At 38.8% G+C, this 11,639-nt stretch overlaps 1 protein-coding gene across 1 annotated transcript in view; it reads left to right on the top strand.

Annotated features, from left to right (window-relative positions):
- The first annotated feature begins 7,605 nt into the window (after positions 1 to 7,605).
- LOC121383890 (hephaestin-like protein) overlaps positions 7,606 to 11,639 on the top strand; it is a 30,088-nt gene continuing 26,054 nt past the window's right edge. The window contains exons 1-2 of the mRNA XM_041513986.1: positions 7,606 to 7,763; positions 9,940 to 10,184. Of these exons, the coding sequence (XP_041369920.1) occupies positions 7,606 to 7,763; positions 9,940 to 10,184 (403 nt within the window). The remainder of the gene's footprint in view (positions 7,764 to 9,939; positions 10,185 to 11,639) is intronic.

Raw genomic sequence — 11,639 nt, 5'->3', positions numbered from 1 at the left:
AAACTGTACTTTCCTGCTTTAAGGAGTCTAACATAATATGATTATTGATGCTTTGTGATGTTAACAGCGATAATGCATTGAGTACACCAGCCATGAAGCAATGATTTAAAGGAGAAACTTAACGAGTTCACTGAGGTGCCGGGGAGGAGAAAATGTGGTCAATATAGTAGTTTATCATGATGATGATGATCATCATCATCATCATCAGCATCACCACCATAATCATTTATTATTATCATCATCATTATCATTATTATTAATATCATTATCATCAATAACATCATCATCAACATCATCTTTATTATTAATATAAATTTTCGTGCTCCTATCCAATTAAGGTTCAAGCGCGCGGTCCTGGTCACACATGTCATCTATCTGGGCTGTCTGTACAGGACAGTGAGTAGGTGGTTAGTTTTTAGTGGTTAGTGAGAGAGAAGTCGGTATTGTACTAGTGGTCTTACACCTATCCACTGAGTTATTAAATTCGCTCTGGGTTGAAGCCGGTACTGGGATTCGAACCCAGTAGCTACATCCTATGGATTAACCACTGCAGCACAGTCCGGTGTAGGTAATATTAGAGAATTAGTGGCCGTTAGATAATAATTCAATTATGTTTTACAAAATATCATTAATAAATGGAGTATGGTTGTTATAAAGGTGGTTGAATCAAATTAATTTTGTTCAAGTAATACTTTGTTAGACCATTAAATAGGTCAGTGGTCTGTGACAATATGCCTTTAAGTAGAGAATACTACACGAGTGGCCATTAGATACCATTTATCTCACAACGAGTTGTTTATGTAGAGAATACTACATGAGTGGCCATTAGATACCATTTATCTCACAACGAATTATTTATACAGAGAATACTACATGAGTGGCCATTAGATACCATTTATTTTACAACGGGTTGTTTATATAGATAATACTATATGAGCGGACGTTAGATACCATTTATCTCACAACGGGTTGTTTATATAGATAATACTACATGAGTGGCCGTTAGATACCATTATCTTAAATGAGTTGTTTATATAGATAGATAGATAGATAGATAACTATTTGACGTGCCTATATACCACTAGGGTTTCGAACCACGCCCATTCAGATATAGAGATCGGTGGCCTGACTCGGGATGGGGGGGGGGGGGGGGTAGAATTGAAAATGGGCAGAATTTTGAAAATAGCAATTAGTGGGGGGGGGGGGGGGGAAGTTAATAGAATTAAAAATAAATAAATAAAAAGTTACAGGCCAATAATAAAAAGAATTGACTGGTCGGTCGAATATTTATATAATTTGGAGCATTTTAGGACAGTCCAAAAATAAATAAGAGAAAGAAGAGAGGATCAGACTATTTAATAATATTTTTAAAAAAGAAGTAATTTCGGCATGAAATTTTGAACGAAGATCTAAAAGTATAAAGTCCGATCTATATGTCCACGTGAGTGGCCTCTTTAAGGCCGTTTTGCTCTTGAGGAGGTTGGCGCCTACGGAGACGAGATGAACTGCTTGCCGATGAAGTGTGGCACAAGTTTCCTCCACCTGTGACCTAGCAGGGTTTTTGCTAGCTCGACGTAATGGACGCCGGCGATGATCTTGAGTACTCTGTGGACGGTGTTGTTGTCCATATCCCTGAAAAGTATTCCTTGTCTGTACAGACCCTCCCGGTGCGTCGTCACCACTAAGCAGAGCGTCCCGTCTCGTAAGACCGTATCGTGGATGGCCACCTCACTGCCGTCGGGGAAGCGCTTGAAACTTCCCTCTTGGATACCTCCCGGCAGTGAGCCCACGTGTGGTATATCACCAACCAAGTACTGGCCCTTGATCTTGCTGACAGCGAGACTCCATGCGGCAAAGTCCCTGCCTCGGCCAGAGACGGAAGGCCGTGCCTTGGCTGGATAGTCACTCGGGGGAGTGACAGCCTTCCGTTTCGCAACACCAACTTCCTTGTTCGTCTCAACGGAGTTCCCCGTGGGTGGGGGTCTCGACGGAGTCGAACGTGAAGTTGCAGGAACGGGAGACGCCGGCCGTGGAGTCTCGCACATGGCAATGTTCAGCTCCTCTCCTGGCGTCGACTGGTCAGAGTTTATATAGAGCATACTACATGAGTGGCCATTAGATACTATTTATCTTACAACGATATCAGGCCTCAGACCACAATTAATTTCGCTATATGTTTCTATATAGCCTTAGTGGCTATAACATTTTTATTAATATCAGCAGGCCCGTGAAGTTTTGTATGTACCTTTTCCTGCATGGGGGACACATACCCTGAAAAGGACAACCCCTGTTGTCCAGCTCTTTCTCCCAGCATATTGGTTTAAACAGACACATCCTCTAAACCAGGCCGGAGTACACCCATTTTACACAAAAAGCACTACTTTTGCATGGGCCGGAATTACCACAAACAAGTCTTCAATGTCAACACGTTACACATGTTTACAAACTACATGCTATCCCCTGCCACTTCAGTCAAACAGTTGCCACTTCATAGCTGTCTGCCATGAAATAATCACAGTCAAACAGCAGACTACTTGCGCGGTCAAATTTCCGGATTTTGGACAACCAAATGGGAAGATAACTGTAATCTGAGGCCAGTTGTTTATATAGAGAATACTACATGAGTGGTTGTTACATACCATTTATCTAACAACGAGTTGTTTATATAAAGAATACTACATGAGTAGTTGTTAGATACCATTTATCTCACAACGAGTTGTTTATACAAAGAATACTACATGAGTGGTTGCTAGATACCAAATCAAAATCAAATCAATTTTATTTAGCCATAGCTGTGATCAACCATTGGCTGAAACATGATATATATACAATGCGCAGCAAATGGTAACATGAATATGATAAATATTATATAAAAATATTAATACACTTATGACCTATAATTAATACTTAATTAGAGAAGGAAACATAAATTATCATATTTTTCTTGACTACGATGCATAGAAAAATAGATAAATTTAGCTAGGTGTAATGTTTGCAATTTCGATTTTAATGATAGCAAATTAGTAAGTTTGTTCATTGAAGGCCATGAACAATAACATTTTTTGAAATATTTGACTCTAAGGTCTCTATAACATGGACATAGAAGCAAAAAATGATATTCATCCTCCATATTATTAGTATTACATACAGGACATATTCTTTGTTGTCTGGGAATATTTTCAAATCTACCTTTCTCAATATTAATATTCAGTGCACCACATCTAAGATTAAGCAAGGCAGTACGATACTTCAGTGCCAAAATATTGTCTAAATATACTTCAAAAGTGTAATCACATTTATATTTACAGTACATTTCTAAACGTGAGAACGTAGACAACTTTGCTATAGTATTTTGGACGTACTGATCTCGAAGACGTTGTTTAAGAACTTGAGCAGGTACATGTAAAACGTCCTCATTATCCAATGCATCAATAAAACCAAGTTCATATAAAATAGATTTTACGTATAATACCCAGTTTTTACAATTTCTGCTAGAGTTCATACCATTTCGTAAAGATCTATACATTTTGTATAACATAGAAGTTTGATTACAGATAATTGTCCGCCAATATAATAAAAGTCTTTGTTTACATAACACAGAAATAGGTATTCTTCCTAATTCAGCAAAAAGTGCAACATTGGGTGTTCTCGTTTTCGCTTTTAAAACATCTTTACAGTACTTGACTTCAATGTTTTCTAAGTCAGCAATATTATTAATGCTAGCTACTTCGGAGCCATACAGCAAAATAGGCACAACCATTCTATCAAACAGATACATTTTTGTACTAATATTCAATGGAACATGTAAAAATAACTTATACAATGAAAATACACTTTTCATAGCTTGTTCTGACAGCACTTTACAAGCTGTTTTAAAATTGCCAGTATAACTAAATGTAATACCCAGATAATTAAACGTATCCACAATATCTAGACTAGAGTCTTTGTATTTGAAACTAAATTCACATACAGATCTTCGTTTTTCAAATACATATATTTTAGTTTTATCTATGTTAACTTCAATTTCCCATTTATCACAGTAACAACTCAAGTTATCAAGTAGTTGCTGCAATTCTTTTTCTGAATTTGCGAAAAGAATAGTGTCGTAATAGTAGATAATATTACACGAGTGGCCGTTAGATACCATTTATCTCACAACGAGTTGTTTAAGTAGAGAATACTATATGAGCGGCCATTAGATACCATTTATCTAACAACGAGTTGTTTATATAGAGAATACTACATGAGTGGTTGTTAGATACCATTTATCTCACAACGAGTGGTTTAAGTAGAGAATACTATATGAGCGGCCATTAGATACCATTTATCTAACAACGAGTTGTTTATATAGAGAATACTACATGAGTGGTTGTTAGATACCATTTATCTCACAACGAGTTGTTTAAGTAGAGAATACTATATGGCGGCCATTAGATACCATTTATCTAACAACGAGTTGTTTATATAAAGAAAACTACATGAGTGGTTGTTAGATACCATTTATCTTACAACGAGTTGTTTATATAGAGAATACTACATGAGTGGCCGTTAGATATGCACCATCCTACAGACAGGATAGTACATACCACGGCATTTGCTACACCAGTTGTGGAGCACTGGCTGGAACGAGAAATAACCCAATGGGGCCACCGACGAGGATCGATCCTAAACCGACCGCGCATCAAGCGAGCGCTATACCACTGGGCTACGTCCCGCCCCTCACACGAATGTACGGGCTCCCACCCAGAGCGAGTTTTAACGACTCAGTGGGTAGGTGTAAGACCACTACACCCTCTTCTCTCTCACTAACCACTAACTAACAACTAACCTACTGTCCTGGACAGACATCACAGATAGCTGAGGTGTGTGCCCAGGACAGCGTGCTTGAATCTTAATTGGATATAAGCACGAAAATAAGTTGAAATGAAATGAAAGAAAATGAAATGCATCACCGACTAATCAGTTTATGGTTAACCTACACGTCACAAAGCAATCGATATCTAGTTTTCATTGGATAGTCTGGCAAGGGTGACCTAGTCATCACCTAACAGCAGCCAGTCGTATGGCTTTAAAATGTTATAACAACTTATGTGATAACTGTGTGTTATCAAAACTAACGAATGGGGTTCTCACCAGTCCTCCTTTTTTCTTTCTTTCTTCGATGTTTTCCTTTTTAAATGATGTATTATGATTATGTTTTTATTATTCCAGAAAGAATTTGGTAATGTCAGGGTTGGGGCTCTGATTCATTACCTTATAAGTGTTATTGACATAAATGATTCTATAAAACAACAACACCCACACAACCGAAACAAGGGAGGGAGGAAAAACCAAGAGAAAACACCCACGTTATTATGTTCACAAAAATTGTATGTAAAAAAAGAAACAAATATAGAGGAAATAGAGAGAAATAAATCTATATTGTAGTTGAGTTAACCAGTAGAAAGGTGCCAGAAAGCCGTCCTAGAAAACGCGTCTAGCAGACGTCCTCTAAACGGTAATGCATCCTTTTCATTGGTTAAATGAACTTATCGTTTAGGAGATAGACAGCCGTTGCTACCTGTTCATTACGTCATTGCATTATAAACAAAGGTAATACGTGACGTCTAGTAATATGTGACACTGCATGCATGCCTTCTAGTAACGTAATATATATGTCAGCTGTGGGCAGGGTTGTGACGTCATGGTACAAAAATAAAATGCAGTGAATTTTACAATAATTATACTAAAATTATAAGTATCATTGAACAAAAAATATTTCTGGCACTCGTCCTTTTGTAGATGGTTTTTCTGACACGAGTCAGAAAATCAGTCATTAGGGCGAGCTTTTGTGAGTTCCAGTGATTGATTTTCTTGAAACTAGTGTCAGAAAAAGCATCTACGTTTTACTCTTTTTTTTTAAACTGTTAAAGCTTTAACATAGTTAAATATATATCCTTCTTAGAACCCCTCCCTTTTTAACAGGTTTACAACTGGTTATTTTGTTTTATTCTATCGTGTTTTCGATTTGATTCTCTAAATTCCTCCTTTGGTTCAGGAAAACAGATGAACACCCCTCTTTTAGTTTACATTGTAGCAAAGTAGAAACCACCGTTAACAATAAGGACTTAAATAATAAATACAATTCGAGATCGGTTAATATTGTAACTGTTAATGTTATATCACTTTATTTGTCCATGAAAACCACACCCACCATTGTTTTGCACGTGTGCAATTTGTATGACTATGTTATTTATTTATTTATGTTGTGTATTAAGCAGATGAACTGTAAGACACCAGACAAATAAAGAACTTGAACTTGACTATGTTTTACCAACAGATACTTCTTTTCAGGTGGCTGGGAAGTACAAAATACAATTAATATTAGGGCACATAATCCACACATGCAACCACAGGCGTACGGGCTCCCATTTTTGTGTGTGTGGGGGGTGGGGTGGGGGGGGGGGGGGGAAGCTGTTTATTGCCCGAATTAAAGGAAAGTGCCCGAAACTGGATAACAACATTTATTGATATTAGCATTACTAGCAAATTGCTGTATGGGCTTGTAAACGAATCACTACACATGGATTACAACTAATTTTGAGGGTATAATGATGGAAATACACAGTAAAAAGGTCTCAGATTAGTACATTGTGCCCGAATATCTGTATAATTTTTGCCAGAATTTGAGGTTTTGCTCCAGCACTGGGGGGGGGGGGGGGGGGGGGGGGGGAGGGGGGGCACTAGGACGGAACTGGGGGAGGGCGGTTGTAAATATTATTTGCCATTATAACCAATATTTTTATTATAAAACATAAAATATAAGCTAACTTAGCAGCCATGTAATTTTTTTTAAAGAATAATAGAATAAGTTGGATAATGAAGTTTAGATTCATGAAAAAACCCAATTAACTCTAACCTAAGGAGGTCGTGAATTATTTTTCACGAATCTACACCTCGCACATTCTCCATTTGGTACGAACACATGGCATATATTTACAATCCTAAGGGCAAGACCAGTGTTCTTATTATTTCGTTTGGTCTTTGTCTGTCCATATGTTTGCTCTCTCTCTCTCTCTGTGTCTATCGATCTGTCTGTCCGTATGTATCTCTCTCCCCCTCCCCCCCCCTCTCTCTCTCTCTCTCTCTCTCTCTCTCTCTCTCTCTCTCTCTCTCTCTCTCTCTCGCGTCATGTATTAACCTATCGTTTACTCTGTTGTAATTTTGCAATAATATAAATTTATAAAATTGTAGTATGGAAATATTGTTGACATATAACTCAAGGTATAATCTTTAACTTTTACAATAACAATTAATAAATACAGCTGGTGTTTAAGCAACTTTAATGCTGACCTTTTAAGAGACCGCTATATTGCGTTTGTGCTATCTACTATTGTAATCAAAACAGCCGTGTTGTCGTGGTCCATTCCAGTTGTCGTGTACTGTAGTTGGCCATCTTTAAACCTTCTGTTTGCTTGTCGTCTCTTTCAGATAGTATGAAGTACATCATATATGTCACTATTAAATAAATTATAGTCACGTGACAGACAAATCTATCTCACAGGGTCTGTATGACATGTACAGTCATCTTATTTTGAAGTCTACGCCATTTCTGTCGACACCACCATGTCGTGGTGGTTGTATTGCCTGTGTGTGACGTCACTGCTGTCGCTGGACATACAGACGTGTAGAGGAAGCAAACGTGAATATTTCCTCGCAGCAGAACATGTAGATTGGGACTATGCGCCATCCGGAAAGAACCTGGTTAATCCTCAACAACAAAGGTAGTATGGCTTGGGGTGTCGTTCCACTCATAACGGAATCTGGGCGGGGCGCAGCATTGACCACACTCGGTAAACTCGCTTTTTTTACTCCGGCTGCAATAAGTGCCCCAAATATCGAAATATCTGTACGTTAGAACCAAATAACCGCGGTTTAAAATGTGCTGAAGTATTATCAAATAAATATTATTTGCCTTTTCTTTGATAATTAAATCATAGGAAGCGGAAGGTGGGGTGTGGGGAGGGAGAGCGAGACTGGACATCCATCTCTGAAGCTGACGTCGCCAGTGTCTGAGTCGTCGCTCCAGTTAAAAGGCGAATCATTTAGAATTGACACTCCAAATTACTTGTCTTTATATCGTCAAACGATTACTATTTGTGACACCCAATAGCCGATGTGTATTTTTGTGCTGGGGTGTCGTTAAACATTCATTCATTCTTTCATTCATTTAGTCACACGCTACTCTTACGTCTCACTACACAGATGTCATCTGCCACTGAATCCATATTAAATTGCCCAACCTCAAATGAAGATTGTCAATAGTACGGGTTCTTGTTGGATCTACATGTAACAACATACACCTTTGCGAACATACATTATATAAGCATTTATTTTCACTCTAAAACTGAGAACATTTCCGTCTCAGTTGTTTGCTATATGACCGCATCTGGCTGTAGTACCGGTCCGAACAGGTGGTTCATTAACCGATTAATTCCGGCTGTCTCTTGCGCTATACACCCATATCCCAAAACGTCAATGCACGATATTACCAAATAACATGGGCAAAATACAGCCAGAAGGCTTACCATTAAACATACATATTGTTTTAATTTTTCCCCAATTCCTAGAAGTGAATATGTGAACCATAACAAGTGTCACAGTTAGGAACTATAGTGAACTATGTAGTGAGACCTTAGATATCGCTTGGCTATAGTATCTAATCTACGTCAAAACACAATACTGTTCTTCATGTTAACAGTGAAAAGCGCAGCTCTACCCTACTGTTTGTTTTACTCCTTATAACACAGGCGACAACATGGCAAAACAATTCACGTAACCGTTGATGGCGATAAAACACGCTTATTAAAGTATGGTGAGGTTAAACCATCGCCAGTTTATTGAAGCTGATGTTACGTATGTATGTTGCTTTAGTAAATGGTGTTATACTAATATGGTGATGTTACGTATGTATGTTGCTTTAGTAAATGGTGTTATACTAATATGGTGAGGTTAAACCATCGCCAGTTTATTGAAGCTGATGTTACGTATGTATGTTGCTTTAGTAAATGGTGTTATACTAATATGGTGAGGTTAAACCATCGCCAGTTTATTGAAGCTGATGTTACGTATGTATGTTGCTTTAGTAAATGGTGTTATACTAATATGGTGATGTTACGTATGTATGTTGCTTTAGTAAATGGTGTTATACTAATATGGTGAGGTTAAACCATCGCCAGTTTATTGAAGCTGATGTTACGTATGTATGTTGCTTTAGTAAATGGTGTTATACTAATATGGTGAGTTAGCTCAGTCTGTTGAGCGTTCGCTTGAGGTGCTTGCGTCGCAGGATCGAACTACCTCCGTGGATCCATTGAGCTGACTGTTTATTTTCTCTCGTTACAATCAGTACACCACAACTGGTCAAAGGCCGTGGCATGTGCTTTCCTGTCTGTGGCAAAGTGCATATAAAAGATCCCTCGCCACACTAGGAAAAATATAGTGGGTTTCCGCTGACCAAATGTTTGACATCCAAAACCGATGATTAATTAATTAATGTGCTCCACTGGTGTCGTTAAACAAAACAAACGTTAGATTTATTAAAACTGTAGCTGTGTTTCTGATTTCCATTAGTAAACAGTGTTATAGGATGGGGAGGCGAAATTGTGAACTGATAGACTGATACAACTTGTATATAATGTGCTTTTTTAGATGTTGTCTTATCAGCTATGTTGTTTAATTTGTACCGTACGTATACGGCTACCATCCGTAGATGGAGAATGAGTACAATATATCAAAAAGGAGACCTACGGTATTCCTAAGTACCCTCCCACACACTATATAGATAATTTCTTCGTAGCACAGTACACTCCCCCCCCCATGACCCCCCCCCCCCCCCCCCCCCCCCCCCCCGTGATTTAATATTGAATAATATCTGCAGTATTACGCCTACTATTTCAGCGAGGCCGATGAATACCTGAAGCACGGCTGGAACCGCATTGGCCGGGTCTACAAGAAAGCCATCTACAAACAATACACTGATGCCACGTTCTCCACGGAGATTCCCAAACCACCATGGCTTGGACTTATTGGACCAATCATACGCGCTGAAGTCGATGACGTCATAGTTGTTAACTTCCTCAATCGAGCCGACCGAGTGTTTTCCATACATCCACACGGACTGCTCTATCACAAAAACAAAGAAGGTGATTTTGTCTAATCCATTATAGTCAGCATGGCGATACTAACAATTGGGGACAACTCTAAATACTTCATAGTAACATTTCGATTAGGGTTAACGCTCTTGATATGGGATGAAGCAAAATGTTCTTGATATTAAATATAGTTAGAGAGGTTTTCTTATAGACGATAACAATATTCATTTAGTCAGTCAAGTTCTAAACGATATCTTATTACAGACACATAATGAATATATGGAATACATACAAACATATGAAATACCACTACGTACAAATAGGTAGGTAGTTAAGTAGGTAGGTAGGTAAATAAATAAATATTTTATTAAAGCAATAATATAAGTAACATCAATTTAAATCAACACCTGTTTCGACATATATTGTTTCTTATCTTACAACCAAAAATAATGTTACTTTGAATACTATTCTGTACTATACGGAATATACTATGTGTCGGCATTTCCCGTGTTAGCTGTGGTCAAAATTAACTGAAAAGTCAGAACATCCCACTGAATACAAACAATTACTGTCCTTGGTGGAAAATATCTAGGTACATATACTCTTCAAAAAAGTAGGGCAACTCTAATAAGAATTTATAATTGCCAAAATTGTAAGGTATATTAGCTGTGGGAAATGGTTATATGATAATAGTGAATTAATTGGGCAAACATTACAACCGGTAGTTCAGGATTGCAGTAGGTTTTATGACCACCAAAGATCTTGAAGGACGATTGGGGTCAGAAGTGAAATTTGAAAGTTGACGGGTTTTTTTTATCAGTAGTGGGTAATACCGCCACGATGTGTCAGACATTCGTTCAGTCGACGAGGCATACTGCATATAAGTCCCCCAATGGCCATTTTAGGGAGTCTGTTCCACTCCTCTTGCAGCGCCTGACCAAGTTCCGCTAACGTGGTCGGCGGTCTCTGACGTTGACACACACGTCTCCCTATCATGTCCCAAACGTGTTCAATGGGGGAAAGGTCTGGGCTCATTGCTGGCCATGGCATTCGATAGATGTTGAGCATTGACGATTCGTGCACGGTGAGCACGGGCATTGTCGTCCTAAAACACAAAACGTCGACACACACGCCTAGCAAACGGGACGACAAAGGGTGCCAGTATATTGACCCCGGTAGTACTGCCCAGTGACCATTCCTTGCACAATATGGGGGTTCTGTCAGTCATAGTGATATCACCACACACCATAACCATGAAAACGCATTGTGACGTTGGCGTGCCGTTCATTTCGTCCACGCCAAACCCGTCCACGCCTGTCAAGGAAGTCCAAAGTGAATAGGAACTTATCTCAAAACATGACACGTGACCAGCGACGAATACCCCAGTTCTGACGCTCTCTACACCATTCACGCCTGTTGGCAATGTGACGATTTGTCAAGGTAGGCACAACCCGGGGCCGTCGAGCATGAAGATGGGCTGCATGAAGACGATTTCTAATCGTCTGA

This window comes from Gigantopelta aegis, chromosome 10 (genome assembly GCF_016097555.1).
Source record: "Gigantopelta aegis isolate Gae_Host chromosome 10, Gae_host_genome, whole genome shotgun sequence".
NCBI classification, from domain to species: Eukaryota; Metazoa; Mollusca; class Gastropoda; order Neomphalida; family Peltospiridae; genus Gigantopelta; species Gigantopelta aegis.
The sequence above is the reverse complement of the archived record's forward strand: the minus strand, read 5'-3'. Positions and strand labels throughout refer to the sequence as shown.